General features: G+C 39.3%; 1 protein-coding gene across 1 annotated transcript in view; it reads right to left on the reverse strand.

Annotated features, from left to right (window-relative positions):
* LOC136866853 (dynein axonemal heavy chain 1) overlaps nucleotides 1-23789 on the reverse strand; it is a 1878455-nt gene that overhangs the window by 60647 nt on the left and 1794019 nt on the right. Inside the window, exon 34 of the mRNA XM_068226864.1 lies at nucleotides 4764-4916. Coding sequence (XP_068082965.1) covers nucleotides 4764-4916 — 153 coding nt within the window. The remainder of the gene's footprint in view (nucleotides 1-4763; nucleotides 4917-23789) is intronic.

Consider the following 23789-nt stretch of genomic DNA (forward strand, 5'->3'; position numbering starts at 1 on the left):
GGGTAAGAACGGTAGGGGTAGACCAAGATATGAATATGACAAGCAGATTAGAGCAGATGTAGGATGGAATAGTTACGTAGAAATGAAAAGGTTAGCACAGGATAGGGTGGCATGGAGGGCTGCATCAAACCAGTCTATGGACTGATGACTCAAACAACAACAACATTGCAGATATTGAATTAGCGGAAAAGGCATGGGAAAAACTGGATGAGTTGTGCAATGACGGAGGGCTAGTGAATGGTGCTATGACCTTGAAACAGTTAACTCATTTTGTGAAGCCCAAGGATATGAGTGTACACAAGTGTTCAAGAACACTTCACAAAATAAATCAACTGTGGAGGAGAACGGGTAAAGCAGGATACGAGTTCACAGATCAAGTTGCAGGAATGATCATCGGAAATCTTACAGGGAATATGCAGGTTGTATACCTTCCTTGGAAGGTGATTTGGTGAAACTGACAATCTCGAAGATGAAGGCGAGATTACTCACCAAGGAAACTAGAAGGAAACTTCAGAAAAATGGAGGAAAGGTTTATGACACTGGAACACATGAGGAGGATGAAGCTAAAGCCATGGTTGTTCAACAGAAGCGATATGTCAAGAAAGAAGACATGGGACGAGGAAAACAGTATAGTTGCTACAATTGGGGTAAACAGGGACATGTATCTAAATATTGTCACATTACCCAAAAGTGTTTTAATTGTGGTAATTCAGGACATTTTTCTAAAGTATGACCAACAATGAAGAGTGACGAATCATCACAGGAGAGTAAATCAATGAATGTGTGTGGAAAAGTGGTAAGCTCAGAAATTATACATGTAGTAGTAGATAAAGCAATGAGCATGGTAGTTTCTGTAGGAACTGAGAAAATTAAAGATTGGCTGTTCAATTCTTGTGCGTCCCGTCATATGTGTCCAACAGAGGAGATGTTTATAGACATGTCAACAAATGTAACTGGGAATGTAGAAATAAGAGATAACAGTAAGCTGGATATCAGAGGTATAGGTAAGGTGAAAGTAAAAATGCCAACAGGATGGACAATTACATTTACAGAGATGTTGTATGAACCAAACTTGGGTGCAAATTTATTATTAGTTGGTAAGTTAACCAGCAAAGGTTTCAAAGTAGGATTTGCAGGTGAGAAAGCAGTGGTTGTAGATAAGAATTTTTTTTTTTTTTGCTAGGGGCTTTATGTCGCACCGACACAGATAGGGACTGAACTAGACACAGGGGAGGACGAAGAGGAAACATTGGCTATTGAGTCAACGACCGGGGAGGAACAACTAGAGGATGAGTCTATAGCAATACAAGAGCCAGGGAATAATCTGAGAAAGACAATAAGACAGAGGAAAGGAAAGACTTGTGCAAATTGTAAGGCAGTGATGGAAGTTAGACATGTGAGTGTAGTGGAACCTAGAACAGTTGAGGAGGCTATGTCCAGCCAAGAGTCTGACAACTGGATAGAAGCCATGAAAGTGGAGATCAGTGAGATGAGAAAGAAGGATGTTTGGGAAATTGCAAAAAGACCAGAAGATATCAAGGTAAATGTTCTAAGTGGGTGTTTTCACTGAAGTATGACAGTGAGGGTAACATTCAGAAATATTAGGGCAGGTTGGTTGCCCAAGGTTTTAAGAGACAGATGAACCTTAGTTATGATGAAACATTTAGTCCTGTAATAAAGAAAACAATGATGATGATGACGCTTGTTGTTTAAAGGGGCCTAACATCTTGGTCATCGGCCCCAGGAAAACAATGAGACTGTTAATAGGTATTGCAGTACATAAAGGTTGGACTGTAGAACATCTATATGTAATAAGTGCTTACTTAAATAGTGAAATCAGTTCTGCTGTATACATGGAACAACCAGAATTGTTCGTAGGAAAAGATGTCCAAAATTATGTATGTAAATTGAAGAAAAGCATCTGTAGACTACCTGATTCGAGTAAAGACTGGAATCCTTGTGTTGATGTTATAATTAGAAGACTAGATTTTAAGAGATGTGTCAAAGAACCATGTGTGTATGTAAAGGAGTGTTGTATCATTGGCTTGTATGTCGATGACATAATTGTAATAGGTGACACAGAGGTTGTTAAGTTGGTTAAAATAAGGTTGGCAGATGAGTTAGAGATTAAAGATTTAGGGAAAGCAACAAGCTTACTGTCAATAAAAACAAAAAAGGGATCAAATCAAATCAAATCAAATCAAAATCTCTTTATTTGCAAATGAGGTGTCTACCTTGGTGGTAAATGGTACACTAAAATACATTATTGTCAAGCACTAAATTTTAAATTAACAAGAGAAGAATTTTTTTTTCTAGAATACAATAATATACAATTTATGCTAACAATTTTTTCTATTAAACAAACAAATCATCCTTAATAAATTTATATTGTTTACAAAATTCTACTTATAATATCTCCTATACTTACAAACATAGTCAACTCATATACAGTATGTGAAATTACTTCAAATAATACTATGCAACTGGTATAAGATTAAAATTTACATTACATTTATTTACTTTTATTTTTATTTTTATTTTTTTACCCATTTTGGAACCTAAGTAGCATAACGACCTGCTGCGTCTTAACCAGAGCCCCCTTTTGCCACCACTTTTCAGAGTTAAGATTCATTGATCATTGATTCATTGAATTTGTGTATGTAGCATCAGAGAGAAATGCTGCAGACTTCTTCACAAAGAATTTATCAAGCAACAAGCTTAAGAGTTTGTATAAACTTATAGGATTGCAATGAGAGGATACTTGATTGAAGAGTAGTTTTTATTTTTTTGAGAAAAGAGGGGAGTGTTGGAATGTTGTAATTTTCTCATAAGAATAAAAATAAAATGTCATGTATTATATCTTGTATATTATAAGAAAACAACATTAAGGTTGTGTGTCGGTAACTCAGGAAAATTGGGTCGAGTGGTTTATCTTCGTTCGCTTTGTTCTTTGAATGTTTAAAACTGTTCGGTGTGTGTGATGCCATTGCCTACGAGATATACAAGGCCTGGAAATAGCTACTAATTTGACACTGAAAAAGCGGCCCGACCGTGTTCACTGTTTGGCCGCTAGATGTCAGGTTTCTGTTCTGTTCTTGGCAGACTTTAACATTGTGATATATGGAGTAATTGTGATGCTGTGTTGATTTTGTGCAATTTATTGTGAATATTGTTTCTGTCGGTGAGTGTCTGTGAGGTTAAGAAGAAGGTGCACTGTTGTGTACCTTTCTGTATTTCGGATGACACTAAAAAAGCAAGAAAATTGACGTTCCATAGTTTCCCTTCCGAGTGCGGTTTAAGGGAGAAATGAAAGCAAACTATTTCCAGGCAAGGTGATATAGTAGGATCTCTTTAGGTACCTAGCAATTCTCATAAAACAGATTTCAGTGTAAGCACATCAATCAAATTTCCTTCTGTTTTCATTGTGTATCCTGTTCACAAACAGGAAAATGTCAAACGCAGGAAGCGCAGCTGTGAGCTTGCATCCGGTAGATAGTGGGTTTGAATCCCACTGTCGGCAGCCCTGAAGATGGTTTTCCGTGGTTTCCCATTTTCACACCAGGCAAATTCTGGGGCTGTACCTTAATTAAGGCATAAGGGGATAAACTGGGGAGGAGGACCAGTTCCTTGCCCAGGCGGCCTCACCTGCTATGCTGAAAAGGGGTCTTGTGGGAGGGGGGATAGGAAGATTGGAAGTGATAGGCAAGAGAGAGAGAAGGAAGCTTTTTCTCCTATTTCCTTTACGTCGCAACGACACAGATAGGTCCTATGGCGATGATGGGACAGGAAAGGCCTAGGAGTGGGAAGGAAGCGGCCATGGCCTCGATTAAGGTACAGCCCCAGCCCCTTAAGTTAGGTACTATCCCGGCATTTGCCTGGAGGAGAAGTGGGAAACCACGGAAAAACACTTCCAGGATGGCTGAGCTGGGAATCGAACCTCTACTCAGTTGACCTCCCAGGGCGAGTGGACCCGTTCCAGCCCTCGTACCACTTTTCAAACTTCGTGGCAGGGCCGGGAATCGAACCCAGACCTCCGGGAGTGACAGCTAATCACACTAACTACTACACCACAGAGGCGAACACAAATTTAATTTTATGGGAAGAAAAAAGAGAAATATGGGTAAACGCTGCTAAATATAGCGCAACGGGCATAACATCACTCACCAAACAGCGGCTTCAATACGAATGTCAAAATATCAGATGTGCGGAGGAAAGATTGGATCGCTGATAATTGGTGAAAGGGCGATTAAACCGAAAGTTATTTATGACCGCAATCTCGACCCGCTTATCAGATACTCTGAGGCACAATTAAAGGAATCGGTAAGAAGTGACAAACTCGCTATCAGATTTCTCTACTTCTTTCATGAATTACTTATTTCGTTTAAGCATATTGTAAGAAATACGTTGTAGAAAATAAGTCAAACAATTGCTCTTGGTCTATCTTTGATCTCATATCTGTTTGCTGCCTTCTGAGATTACTAGTTTTAATGAATTTTTATAGTTTTTCATATATGAACGTGTTGCAATGAGCGGGCAAGACAGAATAGTAAAGAGAACTCTAGCGGCGCTTGTCGGAAGTATCTTGAGGACAAGTTTAGTGTGCTGTATTTCCAGGCCTTGTGTATCTCGTAGGCAACGGTGATGCTTAGTGGTAGTCAACAGCTCATAATAAAAGGATGTGTTTGAGGAAGCTGGTGTTTCTGTGGTATAATTTACTTACCTGAACCGTTGTAATGAGCAGAAATGAAGATATATTAACATACCTGATGATAGATTCCATCCTTGTCAAAACTGTATTCTTCACTCATTATGTCTGAGTTATAGTAATCATAGAGCATGTTCATTATGAATCGACGATCCCAGTCATCAGTTACACGTCCACCATAATTAATTTGACCAGCTGTATAAATGAGCACCTGTAATTTTAAATAAACATTATTTTATGAAATATTAAAGGGAATTGATTTATAATGTACCTAGTCCTGTCTTAAGTTCTGTCCTAAACTTACAGTGGCACCTAACTATAATATGACCGAGCTCGATAGCTGCAGTCGCTTAAGTGCAGCCAGTATCCAGTAATCGGGAGATAGTGGGTTCAAGCCCCACTGTCGGCAGCCCTGAAGATGGTTTTCCGTGGTTTCCCAATTTCACACCAGGCAAATGCCGGGGCTGTGCCTGCGTTAATTAAGGCCATGGCCGCTTCCTTCAACTCCCTGGGCCTTTCCTATCCCATCGTCGCCATAAGACCTATCTGTGTCGGTACGACGTAAAACAAATAGCAAAAAACAAAAAATAAAAAACCCAAAAAACTATAATATGTTAGGTTGACACCCCTGCAGTGATATTTGCAACAAAATAACATTATCATCCAAACTTCTGGAATAGAAAGTGTTGAAGATAAGAGCTAACATGGGATGAGTGGAAGGGAGTGAAAGAGAACTGTACCACTATGATCACCTGATACATTTTAAAGATTTGTTAAGAAGGAAGCCATGATTTCCAGTGTTGAGTTAGTAAACATAAAAACTTTTCAGTCTGTCAAACACACAAAAATTTCAAAATAAATTATAACACCATAAACATACCTGTCAAAAAGTATATTCGTGTGTGTGTTTTTTTATAGGTATACACTACACCAGGGGCAGTGCATCATTAAGGGCTAAAGGGACTTAGCCCCACAAGATTTTTGGACAAAGAGTTTAAAAATGTTATATTATTTATGAAAATGAAAATCCACAGCCTGTTTCCAGTCATTCGACCAGGGCAGGAATGGAATGAATGAAACCCCATCTAGCAGTGAGGACAGGAATTGTGCCAGCTGCCGAAGCCTGTTGCAGTATATTATTTATATTTTAGGTAATTGATTTAATGAGATAAAATTAATATCTGAGTACCACTGTTCTGAAGTAATTAATGATATAAGAAAATGAAAGTATGATTGTATTACATATTTTCTATGTTTATTCTGACAAAGGGGCTAATTCGCTCTCAGTTCTTACAGTTGAGTATTGGTAACTGTTTTGAAGGTCAGTAAACCTATGAGAGAGTGAACGTTTCAATAGCATTTTAAAATGTCAAGCTAGGGGCTAACTTTGACTTGGCCGCAATAAAAAAGACAATCTAGACGAAGCTGTAGCAGCGGGTGTTATGTTGATGTTATTGCAAACTCACTTATATTCTTCTAACCTCTTGTAACGTGTTCTGGTGATCATTCAAAGAGTGAAGCTTTTGACATGTTTCAAATTTTAGTTTACAGTTTGCTTTTAACAGTTGCAGAGTGCAGAGCATAAGTTCTGAATAGTTTTTGTTCAACAGTGATTAGTATGCAGCATTTAAAATAGGGAATAGTTTGCACTGCAAAAGAATCGATGAGTGCAGTTTCTTTATAAATGAGGTAGGCCCTCACTTTTAAAGAATTTTATTATTAGCATGCATTGAAATCAAGGATGCTTAACTGTAGCCTAGTGATATTGCCAATAAAAAAAGCAAGGTTTAAAATGGGTGTATATACAACAGCAGAAGAAACAAAATCAATAATAATAATAATAATAATAATAATAATAATAATAATAATAATAATAATAATAATAATAATAATAATAATAATAATAATAATAATAATCTTTTTTTTTGCGAGGGAGTGTGGAAAATCTTTCATAAGACGCTTGTGAGGGTCCGCACTCAACAAGTGTGTGGAGATTCTTACCCACTAAAAACCACACTCCCTTTTCCCACGACGTTTATCTCCGCCCCGGAAACCGCTCTTGCATTACTTCAGGACGGATGTCGTGCTTAATGCATCTTGTGCTTCATCTTCCTTCTTCTGCTTTACTGTCTGTCGTAATCATCCAGGTCCTTCTTCTTCTGACGCAGAATATTTTCTACATAAACTGCCACCTGGTCCCAAGATTCTTGACTTCGTAGCATTACTGACACGATCCCTTCTGGTGTCATTTCTCCCTGAATAACTTCTAAGCATCTTCTTTGTGGCAACCAATGAACACACACAAAGAAAGTATGTAATACGTCATCGATATCACCACAGTATATGCACGCCGGACTAGTTGCTAGCCCTAGTCTATGAAGAAATTTTCGGAAGTATCCATGACCTGTCAAGAACTGTGTGAGATAGTAGTTCACCTCACCATGATTTCAGCCAACCCATACGTGGTCTTTTAGTCCCTTTCCCTCTAAAATCATCTTCCCATCTTGTTTGCCATCGTTGCATTTTGCGACTAAGAGCCAAAGCCTTTGCCCTTTTCCTTCCTAGCTCTTCTTGTGTGAGCCAAATTTCTTGTCTTTCGAAGGCCAACAAGTCAATAGGAGCTACTGCTGCTACTACTAGAATCGCAGGTTCTGATACTGTACGATATGCACAAGCAATTCGTAAAGCTGCTCTCCGTTGTACAGCTGCAATTGTTTTCTGATATTTCGCAATTTTTAACGATTCAGCCCAAATTTCCGAACTGTATAGCAGTATCGATTGAACAGTCGACATGAGAAGCCGCCTTTTACTAGATTTCGGCCCCTTGATATTTCCCATGAGTCTACTAAGTGCAGTCATGGTTTTTGCTGCCTTATCTGTTACCCATTGGATGTCGTCCCAATATGTAAGCTTAGTATCAAGCGTTACACCAAGATATTTTGTGCTCCTAGTTGTTTCGATGGCTATCTGCCTGATCTGCATCGGTACAACAGTATTAATCCTTTTCCTCGTCAGGAGGATAATTTCCGTTTTATGATCTGCGAGTTCTAACTTGTGATTTATCATCCATTCTCTGACACGTCGCATCACCTGATTCAATTTAAATTGAACCAGCTCTAGGTTACGAGTTACTATCACAGCAGCCACATCATCAGCATAACCCACAAGTTTTACATCTTCTGGCATCTCCAGCCGTAACAAACCATCATACATGACATTCCAAAGGTGTGGTCCGAGAATTGAGCCTTGCGCTGCACCAGCTGTGAGCCATTTTCTTCTCTGACCATCTTCCGTGTCGTATAACAATATACGGTCTTTCAAATAGTCCCGCAGTATATACATGAGATATTCTGGTAGCTTGAAAGTTTCTTTTAGAGCTTCCAAAATATCACTCCATCTTGCCGAGTTGAAAGCATTTTTAACATCTAGAGTCACAAGAAGCGTCAGCTTTCTAGAGTAATGATTACCCTCCACGGTATGCACTAGCTAGTGTATTAGTAGGTGTGCTAGGTACCAACTGATGAGGCCACCCTAGCACACGAGGGCGAAACGCTGGCAACCAAGAATGAGTTAGCTGGAAAATTTATAATGTCCAATAACGGACCATTTATATTGGTATTATAAATTTACTCATTCAGGACAAACATTTCAGATTCCCTATGGGAATCAACATCTATATTACCCATTTGAGCTCGTTCTGCTGTCTTCACCACTTCTTTCACGGCATCTAGAGTTGAGTGACCTCTGCGAAATCCGTGTTGTTGGTCAGATAGGTCGCCAGCTAATCGGACTGCTGCTAGTATTCTCGGTTGTAATAGCTTCTCTAAACCTTTCCCAGCAGTGTCCAGCATATATAGAGGTCTGTAACCCCCCAGTTTTCCCTTTACTGATCAGAACCAGTCTAGCTATCTTCCAATGAAAGCTAAAAATTCCCGCTTTCAAAAAATGGTTATACATTCTCAACAGCAGTTGAGGACATAATTCGACTGCCACCTTTAGTACTTCTGCTGGAATACCATCTGGTCCAGAGGCTTTCTTATTTCTAAGGGAATTAATTGCTGTTATCAGTTCTTCAGTTGTAAAAGGTGGTACATTAACTAGTTCTTTCTCGGCCTCATCATCAATCCTAACTGCGTGATCAGGGAATAATAATAATAATAATAATAATAATAATAATAATAATAACAATAATATAATAATAATAATTGTACCGGGTGGTACACCTCCACGTCGCTAATTCAAATTTTGCACCGGTTGAAACTCCCCTACTGGAGGAAGCCTGAACTTTATCTACTGTGTTAATTTTCAAGTTTCTCGAAGATGTACCTACTTGTAAATTTCGAAGTTTCTGAACTGGGTCGTTTTCGACGTATTTTTGTTTTGCCTGTAGTAAGAAGTGCGAACATTCTCTTCTGGATGGCACTACTGAAGGACTACAATGGTGCACCCTAGTGCGAAGTGAAAGAACTGTTTTTTGGAGAAATTTGGTGTTCAAAAGTTTGTTCTTTGTTAAATTTCTTTCAGTCATTGTTTAAGTTGGCAATATTAACCCTTTCTTTCCCCTTGTTTTGAATTTACCAATCCCGCATTTCTCGAATTAATTTTCCACCAATAATGTGTTTCTTCTTCATCTTGTGTAGGGGTTTTCTTGGTTAGCCAATAAAATTCTTGTGGGAGGGTGTTCTCATTCTTGAAACGCCTCGAACTTTCCGTGAGAGTATATAAACTGCTGATTTTCGGGTCTCCGCGCCACTTCAGTAACATCTTTCAGTGTGTAAAGTACATAGCAGGGGGCGGGAAGCGCCTCTTTCGTCGGGCAGCAGTTCAACTACCAGGTAATGGCCGTTTAATAACTTCTTTTCTTGCTAGCTCAGCAGTTTAACTCTCGGGGCAGGTCCGAAGTGTTTTACCATGTAACTTTTCCCTATAATGTAAAGACACTTGGTATCAATTCTATCTTGTTAAACTACATATTGGGATAGAGAGCGCTTAACCCTCTCGAGCTCCCACTCATATTGCATTGAGGTGAACCTATTTTCTCAACCGTTTCTTCCTTAACGTAACGTAAATTGTCTCCTTCTATAAGTCAACTCTTTAGTATGGGATTAGCCCTTGCATTTGAGGCCTAGTGCCAAGTAGGTTTTAAATAAAGTATATTAGGAGTGCAAGATAGCCTCCGCTCAAGTTGGTATTTTAGAGGCCATGTAATATTTCTGTTTCTTCTCTGAATAGGCCTCAGTAGGTTGGGTATTTTTACCCCTGTGTATGTGTCCTTGGGGGACAGCTTGAAGGTGGAATTTGGTGTGGCCTTTGATAGGCTTGAACTTAAGAGCGGGTCGCTCTTTCTTAAAATTTGTGTATGTGTGCCTCGAGGAGGCTTTACTGTGTAATTGGGAGCAAGATCTCCTGGGCATGATTGGGGTCTTCTGCCCCTTTGTTGAATCTTGTATAGCGTAAGGTTGGGCTTATTGCTCAAGAATTATGTGTCTGGCTCTCTGAGCCCAAATCCTGTAACTCTGTAATTGTACATTCTCGATTGGTTGCTTCGCTACTCTGTACCTGCCATTCTTGTTATTTATTAATCTTGGAAAGAAAATATAACCTTGCTAAATTTTATCTTAACTTTAATTTCGTATTTTGAGACCTGTTCACCCCCGCACCTTCTTTCACCTCTGCAAGTCCACGAAACTCCGTAACAAGTGGTAGCAGAGCGTGGTTGAATGGGTCTCAATTTAGCCCCTTTTGACGGCTAAACTTTGCCTTGTTTTCGAACTCTAACAATTTTCTCAGTTGCTGGAATTTTTTGATTTTTCCTTTTTCAAAATTGTTCTGTCATCATGTCCGGCCCTCGCGATGTCCTCCATCTTAACTATTTGCGCAAGGAGGAGTTGATCTATGAATTAACTATTAGAAACGTGCAATCTGGAGGCACAGTTGCAGTAGACACAAATAAGCTTAGAGAGTCCCTTGATTTGCCCATTTCCATCCCCACTTTGGGAGAGAAAGAAATTGACGACTCTCTCTCCACGATCACGGACAATACTACTGAGCTGGCATCTGTAATTACCTTTTTTGAAGAAAATGATCCTTCTCCCAATCAAATTAAACGTGTGCAAGCCAGGTTATTTCATTTTTCTAATAGAGTTAACGATCTGTTGTCTCTGAAGTTGAATGACGTTCAGAGGAAGGAAGCTAGTGTGGTTCTTGAAAATCTTTCTGAATTGTCCAGTAAGGTTACCCAATTGTTAACTGGGGAAGTTCCTCCCAAAACTGATCAACCCACTATGGTGAATGTAGGTAGCGAGGAAGAGCCTCCTAAGGGAGAAGTCAATAGGAAAACCGTTGGAGCTCAAACAATCTCTGCCCCATTGGACAACGAGTCTGAACGCCGTACCTCGTTGAATAATGTACGTTCTGAATTAACTTCTTTGTCACTTAAACCTTTACCTACTATGTCACCTGGGTTCAGCAGCTTGCCTCATCCATTAGCAATGTTGCTCAGAGGTATCTCTAAGTTTTCTGTTAATACCACCAGCGAAGTAATTTCATTCTTAAGGTTTTTAGTTGAGTTTCAGGACCATGCTCTTGTTTTTTCTCTTTCTCCATGTCAAATTTTGCAGATAATTTATCCTTATGCAATTGGTGTTCTCTCAGACAAAATAGTAAGAGCCATTGCCGAACAATCATCTATTGAAGACTTCCACGCCCACTTGCTAGCTAACTTCATTCCGGCTAGGGCAAGGTCCTCACTTATTCAGAAGTACTATTATCGTGTACAGCGGTTGGATGAAAACTTGGCAGATTTCATCCAAGATATTAAGTTCTATACTAGGGTGTTTGCTCTTCACTTTCCTAAAGATCAGATTGTACAGGCTATTGTGGAAGGTATTTCACCATCTTATAGGTCATATTTGTGTTTTGCGGCGTGCCCGCAAACCTTCTCTGAACTTGAAGCATTGGCCGTCTTAGTGGAAGGAGTTAGATACGCCGATTCCTTGCGTGTCGCGAAAGAACCCCCTCCTTCTTTTAGTAATCCTCGGCCTCCACCTCGCCGACCAGTCACACCCCGTAAATGTTACGCTTGCGGGTCGCCTGACCATCTTCGGAACAAGTGCCCATCAATCAAGTCTAGTGGGACAAGGAATGGAGCAGGGTCATCTCAAGGCTGTTTTAAATGTGGGGCTTTCCCACATATCGCCAAGAATTGCCCAAATTCGAATAGCACCCCCTCCTGCTCAACTTCTGGTGCAAATTCCACCAATGCCAATAATAAAAAGTGACTAGTGGCTTCGGCTGAGTCGACTAATCCATCTTCCCGAGGCTCAGCCCCTGGTAAACAGGTCGAAAATTCAGGGAAAACTCAATCTTCAGATTTATCTTTTGAATGCCCCAAAGAATGTCTTAGGATTGCGGCGGATTCCCCCGCACCTGTGCCCTTCCTCAAAATTGAGTTAAATGATGAGCCTATAACAGCTCTCTTAGATTCAGGCAGTGTTTGTTCAATTATTTCGGCTCAATGGTATTCGAAATTGAAATCTATATGTAACCTTCCTGACTATTGCTCATCTCCTGTTCAATATGTTTCGGCTAATTCCTTTCCATTAGAAATTTTAGGTTCCTTAAAAGCCAAAATTCGTATTTTTAAATTTACTTGGAAAGTTAAATTGTTTGTGGCCAAGCACTTGTCTTGCCCCATTATATTGGGAGCTGACTTCATTTCTCACACTGGTCTTGTGCTCGATCTTCAGAGTAGGTCGTGAACTTTCAAATTTGCATCTAATTGTAAAATCCCCTTATTGAAATGTAATTCTGCATCATGTTCATCTATTTCGCCTACCCAGGATGAGATGTTGTTAGACCTTCGACATCTACCTGAGGAACAGGCTGATAGTATTCGTAAGTTGTGTCAGTCGTTTCCAGAGGTGTTCTCTGATACGCTTGGTGTTACTGACCTTATTGAATACAAAATTGAGGTCACGGATTCGATTCCTGTCCGTTTTCCACCTTATAGGCTATCTCCACCTAAAATGAAGGCTCTGAAGGAAATCATTGATCAAATGTTGAAGGACGGTATTATTAGGCCCTCTAAGTCGGCGTATTCTTCGCCTATTTTTCTAGTCCCGAAACCCCAAGGGGACTTCAGGCCTGTCATTGATTATAGGGCTCTCCATCGGAAGGTGGTGTTACAATCTGTGCCCCTTTCTGACCTTCATTCTTGTTTTTCATGGTTTTGTAAGGCCAAGTTCTTCACCATCTTGGATTTGAATCAGGCTTATAATCAAATTCCCCTAGCTGAAGAGTCTAAACACCTTACAGCGTTTGCCACGGACTGGAATTTGTATGAATACAACCGCATGCCTTTCGGGCTCCCCACGGGAGCAGCTGTACTCACTAGATTGCTAGATAGGGTCTTCTCCGACATCAAATTCGAGTACTTGTATCACTATCTTGATGATGTCGTCGTATTTTCGGAGACTTTTGAAGAACATCTAGATCATCTGTGAGAAGTTCTCCACCACCTTCGTAAGGCCGGGTTAATTGTGAAGTTGTCCAAGGTTGCCTTTGCTAAGCCCTCCATGTCATTCCTAGGGCATATTGTGTCACCTGATGGTGTTGCAGTCGATCATTCTAGAACACAGGCCATCCGTGATTTTAAACCTCCTAAGGACATCAAAGGTATCGCCAGGTTCATTGGTATGGTGAATTTCTTCAGGAAGTTTATTCCTAACTTCGCTAATAGAGCGGCGCCCTTGAACCTTCTTCGTAGGAAAGGCATCAAATTTGAGTGGGGACCTTCTCAACAAGCCGCTTTTGAAGATCTTAAATTAGCTCTCTGTAATGCCCCTGTCCTTGCTATGCCCGATTTCTCGAAGAAATTCATCGTCCAAACCGACGCGTCGTTGTCGGCGGTAGCTGCAGTCCTTCTTCAAGAGACTGAACTAGGGAGGCGACCCATCGCCTATGCATCTAGGACTCTATCGGCTCAAGAAGCCAAGTATTCCATCTATGAGCTCGAGGGTTTGGCAGTCTTATTTGCCTTAGAAAAGTTCCGTCTCTATCTGGAACATGTCAAATTCGACCTGGAGACGGATAATCAAGCCTTAAGCTGGGTCTTAGGTAGGCCGCGTCGTACTGGTCGTATAGCCCGTTGGGCCATCCGAATTTCTGCCTTCCAATTCGATGTCAGGCATATCAGAGGTACCGAAAATGTTGTCGCAGACGGACTCAGCCGTATGTTTTCCAACGACGTCGAGACCCATGAACCGGTCGATAGTTCATCACCTGATTGAAATAATAACATTAAGTTATTTATTAGACCACCTAATCAATACAAATCAATTCAATCAAATATCATCAATACGGACCAAAAATGATATTTATTACATGTAAAGTTCATCACCTCCCGAGTCCATACTATCTGAGGTTAATGCCATCTTAACAGATGCTCCCATGCTCTTTAGGGACATTGAGAATTATCAACGTGAAGATCCGACGCTGGCTCCGATAATGGAAACCCTTTCTTCTGGGGAACATGTTGTCCCTTATGTACTGAGGAATGGTGTTTTATGTTGCCCTTCGAGGCATGATAAGATGATGAAGGTTGTAGTTTCAGCTGTTCTTGTACCTATGATCTTTAAGTACTATCATGAGACCCCATTAGGGGGGCATCTAGGCATCTTTAAAACTCGTGAAAAGATTTGTGAAAGGTTCATCTGGAAGGGCATGGACGGTGAAATTCGTGAACTAGTAAAGGCTTGTAAATCCTGCTTGCTTAGTAAACCAACCATGTCCACCAAGGTAGGCCTGTTGTCTTCTCATCAAGCGTCACGCCCTATGGAACGCCTGTATATTGATTATGTAGGACCCTTCCCCCAGTCAAGGGGAAATGTCAACAAGTTCATCTTTGTATGTGTGGATGGTTTTACCAGATTTTCCTGGTTATTTCCGACTAAGCTGGCTACCGCTCAGTCCACCATTACTTGTCTAAATTCAATCTTTGCTTCTTTTGGTCCGTGTCAATATATTGTGTCTGATAATGCTAAGGCTTTCACATTTAAAGATAAAAACTTCATTGTTCCGTATTGAAATTATTGATGTTAAAAATTAAATAATTGAAAAGGAGGTTCAACCTATTCAATACTTAAAAGAAGGAAATGCAGTAATCACATTCCTATTTAAATGGGACCGGTTTCGACCTTAGTCCAGGTCATCATCAGCCGTAAAAAGATGTACAATGTTTATGAATATTGGAGGTCAGTTTCACACTTTGATAGGCACAAAGACACGACATGACATTCTGTATGCACAAAGTCACAACACTATCAACTAATATACGAAGATCAAAAATAACTAGAAGTCGCAGACGAATAGATTTGTAGTTATTAGTTATTATTATTAATAATAATAATAATAATAATAATAATAATAATAATAATAATAATAATAATAATTTAATTAAATATAATAAAACCATTACAGATCTTAAAAAGAAAATCAATGACAATAACCTCATTATCACCAAATCTGATAAAGGCAACATTACTGTCATAATGGATAAAACTGACTACTTAGATAAAACCAAAAACTTTTTCAGTGACCCTTCTTTTTCTATAATAAAAAAAGACCCAACCACAAAAATCCAACGCCTACTCAAACATACTTTAAAAAATGCTTCCTTTCTCCTCACAGATCAAGAAAAAACTAAACTAATAAACATGAACCCTGGACTACCCACTGCCAAAGCCCTCCCTAAAATTCACAAAACTAACATTCCTATCCGTCCAATTATCAATTACAGACCCAGTCCCCTATACAACACTTCTAAATTCATCCAAACATTTTTACTAAAAAATTATCGATTTTTATCCAACAAATCTATCAAAAACACTTCTGATCTAATCAACAAATTAAAGAATTTTGAAATCCAACCAAATTTTTCTCTCCATTCTTTTGACATTGTCAACATGTACCCTAGTATTCCAATTCCAAAATTATTCCCCATTATAAACAACAACCTAAACAAATTCAGTAACCTAAGTAAACTTGAAATTCAAGACTTCATGTCTATTTTAAAATTAGTTCTTAACAATAATTATTTTACCTTTGACAACATTTATCAACAAGATGGCTTGGCTATGGGCTCACCTGCTTCTGGCATTCTTGCTGAAATTTACCTCGACTTCTTAGAAAACACAAGAATTAATAATAATAATAATTTCTCCAACATCCTCTTTTGGGCGAGATATGTCGATGACACCTTAGTAATATTAAATGAGGAATCAACCAACGCAGCCTCTACACTTCTTCATCTCAACAACTTAGACTCTAACATTAAATTCACCCTCGAATCAGAACACAACCAAACTCTTAATTTTCTAGACCTAACTATTACTAGACATCCTTCTTCTTTATCTTACAAAATTTTCAGAAAACCAACCCAAACAGCAACTACAATAAGACAAGATTCTTCGCACCCCCAAGCTCATAAACGTGCTACTTATAACAGCTTAATTTTTCGTGCTTTCAACACCCCTATGTCCAAAAAAGAAATTATGAATTAAACACCATCCGCAACATTGCTAAATTTAATGGCTTTAACAACTCCTTCATTAACCGCATCATCAACAAATTCAAACACCGTCCAAAAACCACTTTATCTAAAGACACAATTAAACCAACTGCTTTTTCCACCTTCACTTTCACTCAGGATGCTTATAAAATAACTAATATTTAAAAAAAACATAATATGAAAATTTCTTTTAGAACTAACAATAGAAGTCTTGATATCTTACACAACTCTAAATCTCTAAATAAGTCTAATGCTTTTTCTAAATCTGGTGTATACAGATTTAAATGCAACAACTGCAATTCCTCCTACGTCGGACAAACTGGCCGCAACTTCAATATCAGATACTCTGAACATGTCAACGCCATTAAATACAACAGATCCTCTGCCATAGGACAGCACATACAAGACTCCAAGCATAGTTTCACCAGTATTGACAATGACTTAAATATACTTAAAATCATTAACAATCTTAAACATTACTGAAAATTGCTTTATCCACCTTGACCAGTACTTCAACCCTAATTTCAATTTAAACGACATTTCTGAAAAACCCAATATCCTTTTTGACTTCCTAATTCTTCTTCTCAAAAATTCCAAATTCCAAAACCCCAATTCTATTTTCCATGCCTTACATAGTTCCCACCCACATTTTCTACCTCCAATAACCCACCCTCCTAACCCACCCTAAACTACCCCTCCTTCATTTCCCTATCTTATCCTTCCTCATTACCATCTAACTTCAATTTCTTTTATTCTTTCTCTTATTTCACTATCACTCTTCCTCGTTTAATTTATTCTTCCTTCTAAAAAAAAAAAAAAAAAAAAAAAAAAAAACCCACGACCTTCATTTCGGTTCTCCTCTTTCAAATTTTAACTCTTGTCTTGCACCAACTTCGACTACTTCAATCATAACCTAAAATTTTTTCATTTAAAAATAGCGCACTGTGCATATAAGTTTTCATTTGTTTTCCGATATTGCGCTTTTTACTACATTTTTTCTTCTCTCTACAATTGTTTTTTCAAGTCAACTGTTTTCCAAGAACTTAGCAGGAGTACAAGTACTCACTCAATTATTCTGATTTGCGTCGTATATTTTTATATACGTACTTAACTTCCCGCAACCGTGACAAATTCTAGACCTTCAAAACATTCTCCACTCTACTTTGGTGTTCGACCGCAGCGCATGACCTTGAATGTGCCACGCTGATCACCAGGAGCTGGCAGCTTTCTACTACAAATCTATTCGTCTGCGACTTCTAGTTATTTTTGATCTTCGTATATTAGTTGATAGTGTTGTGACTTTGTGCATACAGAATGTCGTGTTGTGTCTTTGTGCCTATCAAAGTGTGAAACTGACCTCCAATATTCATAAACATTGTACATCTTTTTACGGCTGATGATGACCTGGACTAAGGTCGAAACCGGTCCCATTTAAATAGGAATGTGATTACTGCATTTCCTTCTTTTAAGTATTGAATAGGTTGAACCTCCTTTTCAATTATTTAATTTTTAACTTTAAGGCTTTCACATCTAATCTTTTTCGTAAATTCTGTTTTGACCTGTCCATCTCTCATGTGACAACTTCTGCTTATTATCCTCAACCATCTCTGGCTGAACGGGTTAATCGTAATCTCAGGTCGGCCCTTATTGCCTATCATCATGAAGATCATTCTAGGTGGGACACGTCTCTGCATTGGTTAGCTTTTGCTTTGAACTCGGCTGTTCATGAATCACATAAATTTACGCCAGCTTCGTTGATGTTCAAGTTTGTTCCCAACACGCCGCTCTCTAACCTCTGGTCTCTGAGTGACATTCTACCTGAGACAATAGATCCAGATAACATTAAAGATCTAAAGCCAATCTTAAGGTGTCTGATGAAAAGGTTAGGGAAAGATATGATCGTGGACGGAGACCCACCCATTTGAAGGTAGGTGACCAGGTGATGGTCAAGAATTTTGTTACCGCGGGCAAGCTTGCCCCCAGATTTCATGGGCCGTGTATCATTCTCGATTTCCTTACTCCTGTTACCTTATTGCTAAGCAATCCAGCCACCGAGAGGATACTTAGGGTTCACCTGTCACAGGTGAAACCGGTGTAATTTCTGTGCTAACTTGCTTCATATAATCTTGAAAGAAATAGGAAGGTTATATTTTTTTGAGGGGTTTCACTTTTAAGGCCTTCTGCCCTTTCTATAATGTTCTTTATATTTAAGCATTTATTGTAAACCTTCCCCGACCAGTTAAACTGACATCCTGTCCTTGCCATGGCCATTACCATTCTCCCGTCTCCTGCTAACATAACACACAGTGGCTTTGAAATGAAATAAATATCTCCACGCCGCTGGCCCCTCAACCTCGCCACAAAGACTGTACCCTAAAACATTATGGTCCAACAAATTCTGCCGCCGAGTTTTAATGTTTCAGTGCCCCCGCAGCAGCGCGGCACCGTACCGCCACTGAGGTGGGGTATGGGCCCGCTCCTCTTCAGTGAGGCCAACCAGTGTACGGCGAGCCGGAGCCCTCCTCCCGGCCAAGGCTGATGTGCGGCGCACAACCTGCAACTTGCCCGCGACCTGCATGTTCGCTGCGGGCGCGGCGTGCTTCAACTCCATGGTTCCTCTCATAGTGCGGGCGAGCGGTATCTCAGGGTACTTGAGGGGTCCGAGCGGCCTCCTCTGGACACAAGCTGCGGCGGCTGGTCTGGCCGTCAAAGTCATCGGCAACTGATACACTTAATCAGCTACATGGACATTTAATATCAACATTACTACAATTTTTGAATTCAACTGCAATATCTGGTGGACTTAGAAAATCTTTCCTCAACTTTGAAAAACTAAAAGTTTCCTTCTGAATTCAACTTCTACAAGCATAAAGACATTACATCAATAGTAATCAAAGAATTTTGAAACTGGATCCAATCATTTTAAGAAAATTTGTTGGTAAATACTTCTGCAATTAACTTCTATATCAACATCATAACTTGGACCTTATGTTGAAACAAAAGTTTATGTTCTTCTGTGTTACCCCTTGGAGGGACTTTTGGGGGGGAGGTCTGTACCGGGTGGTACACCTCCACGTCGCTAATTCAAACTTTGCGCCGGTTGAAACTCCCCTACTGGAGGAAGCCTGAACTTTATCTACTGTGTTAATTTTCAAGTTTCTCAGAAGATGTCCCTACTTGTAAATTTCGAAGTTTCTGAACCGGGTCGTTTTCGATGTATTTTTGTTTTGCCTGTAGAAAGAAGTGCGAACATTCTCTTCTGGATGGCACTACTGAAGGACTACAATGGTGCACCCTAGTGCGAAGTGAAAGAACTGTTTTTTGGAGAAATTTGGTGTTCAAAAGTTTGTTCTTTGTTAAATTTCTTTCAGTCATTGTTTAAGTTGGCAATATTAACCCTTTCTTTCCCCTTGTTTTGAATTTACCAATCCCGAATTTCTCGAATTAATTTTCCACCAATAATGTGTTTCTTCTTCATCTTGTGTAGGGGTTTTCTTGGTTAGCCAATAAAATTCTTGTGGGAGGGTGTTCTCATTCTTGAAACGCCTCGAACTTTCCGTGAGAGTATATAAACTGCTGATTTTCGGGTCTCCGCGCCACTTCAGTAACATCTTTCAGTGTGTAAAGTACATAGCAGGGGGCGGGAAGCGCCTCTTTCGTCGGGCAGCAGTTCAATCACCAGGTAATGGCCGTTTAATAACTTCTTTTCTTGCTAGCTCAGCAGTTTAACTCTCGAGGCAGGTCCGAAGCGTTTTACCATGTAACTTTTCCCTATAATGTAAAGACACCTGGTATCAATTCTATCTTGTTAAACTACATATTGGGATAGAGAGCGCTTAACCCTCTCGAGCTCCCACTCATATTGTATTGAGGTGAACTTATTTTCTCAACCGTTTCTTCCTTAACGTAACGTAAATTGTCTCCTTCTATAAGTCACCTCTTTAGTATGGGATTAGCCCTTGCATTTGAGGCCTAGTGCCAAGTAGGTTTTAAATAAAGTATATTAGGAGTGCAAGATAGCCTCCGCTCAAGTTGGTATTTTAGAGGCCATGTAATATTTCTGTTTCTTCTCTGAATAGGCCTCAGTAGGTTGGGTATTTTTACCCCTGTGTATGTGTCCTTGGGGGACAGCTTGAAGGTGGAATTTGGTGTGGCCTTTGATAGGCTTGAACTTAAGAGCGGGTCGCTCTTTCTTAAAATTTGTGTATGTGTGCCTCGAGGAGGCTTTACTGTGTAATTGGGAGCAAGATCTCCTGGGCATGATTAGGGTCTTCTGCCCCTTTGTTGAATCTTGTATAGCGTAAGGTTGGGCTTATTGCTCAAGAATTATGTGTCTGGCTCTCTGAGCCCAAATCCTGTAACTCTGTAATTGTACATTCTCGATTGGTTGCTTCGCTACTCTGTACCTGCCATTCTTGTTATTTATTAATCTTGGAAAGAAAATATAACCTTGCTAAATTTTATCTTAACTTTAATTTCGTATTTTGAGACCTGTTCACCCCCGCACCTTCTTTCACCTCTGCAAGTCCACGAAACTCCGTAACAATAATAATAATAATAATAATAATAATAATAATAATAATAATAATAATAATAATAATAATAATAATAATAATAATAATAATAATAATAATAATAATAATAATAATAATAATAATAATAATAATAATAATAATAATAATAATAATAATAATAATAATAATAATAATACCCACATTAGCCCCACCTGCCATTTGAGCCACAAGCTGCTACTGCACTATACACTATAACAGTGTAAATTTTTTACAGGTATGTTTATAGTGTTATCATTTTTATTGAAATTTTTGTGTGTTTGATAGACTGAAAAGTTTTTATGTTACACACTTTAAAAGAGACTTTGATGGAAATTTTGACTTCTTACAATTGCTATAGTTGACCAACAAATTGGTGTGTTGAACCTTTAAATGATACAAGGTGATTTCCTCTGTTGATGATAGAGCTGGAACTCATTTGATACACTAAACAAGGACACTAGCAAGCAAAGAATCCTTGCATAAAATGAAAAACCTGCCACAAATGATCTTGTAGATCATTAAAAAAGACTTTAGGCTTGGAGTGTACCAAAGAAAAACAGGACAGTGACTGACAGTAGCTCTAAATCACATAGTAGCCAAATAGTCCAGAGACTTTTGGGGAAGCACGCAAATAGCAATCATGCCAAATTTTCAGTGATGAGAAAATTTTCATCGTGGAAGAAAAACTGAGCAAGCAGAAAAATTATGCTTGCAGCTCTTGCGAAGCCACTGCCAACTTCCAAAAAGTGGAATGAGAACACCACCCAGCATCAGTGATGGTTTGGTGGGGGGTGTCATTTGAGGGTGAAACATCATTTCATTTCTGCAAAAGTGGGGTGGAAACACATGCCACCATCTACGAATTCAACATTCTGGTAAGGTTCATGAAGTCTTTTTTAGCTCCACCTTGCTTGTGGATATGTACGTTTAATACTCAGCCCATAGGCTGGTTGGATCCTTGACAGATTCGCCATCAACTGTTATAGATAGCCTAGGCGTCAATGAGGAGGCATACTTAGGAAATGAGGAGTGAGATAGTTTCTCATTGCTTTCCTCATGTTTGTCGATAAGCACTGGATATTCCAGCAGGACTGAGTGTCTATTTTGCTAGGCCATGTCAGCACATGTGCCTGGGTGGCAACTATGTAAGATTGTTCATCCTCCATGGGCTTTCTTTCTTTCTCTTTCTTTATTTCTTTTCTATGTATTCTTGTTGTTAATATGTACCATGTCTTTGTTGTAAAATTTGTCTTTTATATGTAGCCAATTTTAGTGCTTCTGACATGACAAATAATAATACTGTATACATGACCTTAATCATGTTGCACAGCAATGAATTCACGATGTATATTTTCTAAGGGTGGGGTCATGTGCATATCTTGGTTATTTCAGAATAGCAAAACAGGGTCAGCTTTGGTATCCCAATATGGTAATCTCAACACTTTTGGTCCCATATCTGATCATGGTCAGATTAGGTTTCACATATGTAAAATACCTTATCCAAACTTATTGGATTTGAATTTACACTATTTACAAAACATGCAGAATTTCTTTTAGGTTTAAAAATGTATAGTTTACTCAGTGAAAATACAGGAGGAAAAGCACAAGAGAACTAAAATTCTGAGCTATACACAGTTCTCTTGGCTGCCAAGCACTACTTTGGGTCATTGTCAGGGAGTTCCCTATTCCTGCCAGGCTTCAGAGGTCCCCAGAAATGCTGCAATTTATGGGAGCAAAAGATAAAATTTCAGGATTCGAACCCGCAGTGTCAAGATTGGGAAAGTCACAGCTAGGTTTAATAATACAGATAGATGTTTAGTTTATCAGTTGTCAGGATAAGTTCTAAAATATTACACTCAATTTATTCAAGTGATGCAGTTCTTATGGATATAGCTCGGCCAACTGTAAGGGTTTTTGTAATATTTCACAGCAGCTGAGACTACTGGGGGAAATTGTGTTTGAATGAGTCATTTTTGGTTAGCGAGGAATAAGTTATGAAAGATTTGAACTTTTGCCTTCAATTTCATACTCAATATACTGCACCCATAAGCGAATTTACGTAATTTATTTACAAATTAAAAGTTGAATATTTCGCATATTGGGATACTACAGTAGGCTGTGAATCTAGCAGTCACAAAGGAACTTTCTGGCGCCAGTCTGACGGCAAAGAAAATCCACGAAACTCTTCTTAGAGCACGAGCAACTTGTAAACCGCCCTGAGTACTCCATCCAATAAATTTTATGGTACCGCCTAGGAGTGACAACTTTCTACTTGGTTCCCATGAGAAAATCACGCGTTGAGGCCTGACCTACTTAGCAAGGACAAAGAGACAACGACAATACCCACCAACCCTTGGGAGGAAATGGAAGCATCCACGCTCCGAAGAGCGCGAAAGTCTCAGCCAATCACAAAATTCTAAATTTGAATGAACTGTCATAGCGGGAATCTACAGTCAGTATTTCGCTATCTGAAGCCCGGTGTAGTGGTGAAAAACAGTGTCCTGACTTCTTTATAATATTTGGAAATTTATCTGTGCGAATGTGTGGTTAATTAGTGCCTAATTAATAGAATTTTAACTTCACACGGAATAGTAGCATTGCCCGGGAGATGAACTGTCATGGCGGGAAGGAGCCATTCGCTGGAAGAAAATAACCCCGGTGACGCGCGCCGTCGTGTGGATTATCCTGTGATCGTTTCCCACGGCGCAATATAACAAGTAAGTCAGACCTAAATTAGGAAGTTTTGTACATAAATTTTGAAACTTTAACCTACGGATGTACGATAAAGCGCTCCCGAGTGCTAGATCACTACGCCACATCCCTTCCACAGAACTATTTTCAAGGTGGGGGGAGAACTCATTACAAAACCCCAGCGACCAGGGTGTTGAATCCTCAGTGAATCTTGAGTGATAGAGTGACAGTGGCACAGTGTGACGGTGTGACTGTGTATTTCACTATATTC

This window comes from Anabrus simplex, chromosome 3 (assembly GCF_040414725.1).
Source record: "Anabrus simplex isolate iqAnaSimp1 chromosome 3, ASM4041472v1, whole genome shotgun sequence".
Taxonomy (NCBI): domain Eukaryota; kingdom Metazoa; phylum Arthropoda; class Insecta; order Orthoptera; family Tettigoniidae; genus Anabrus; species Anabrus simplex.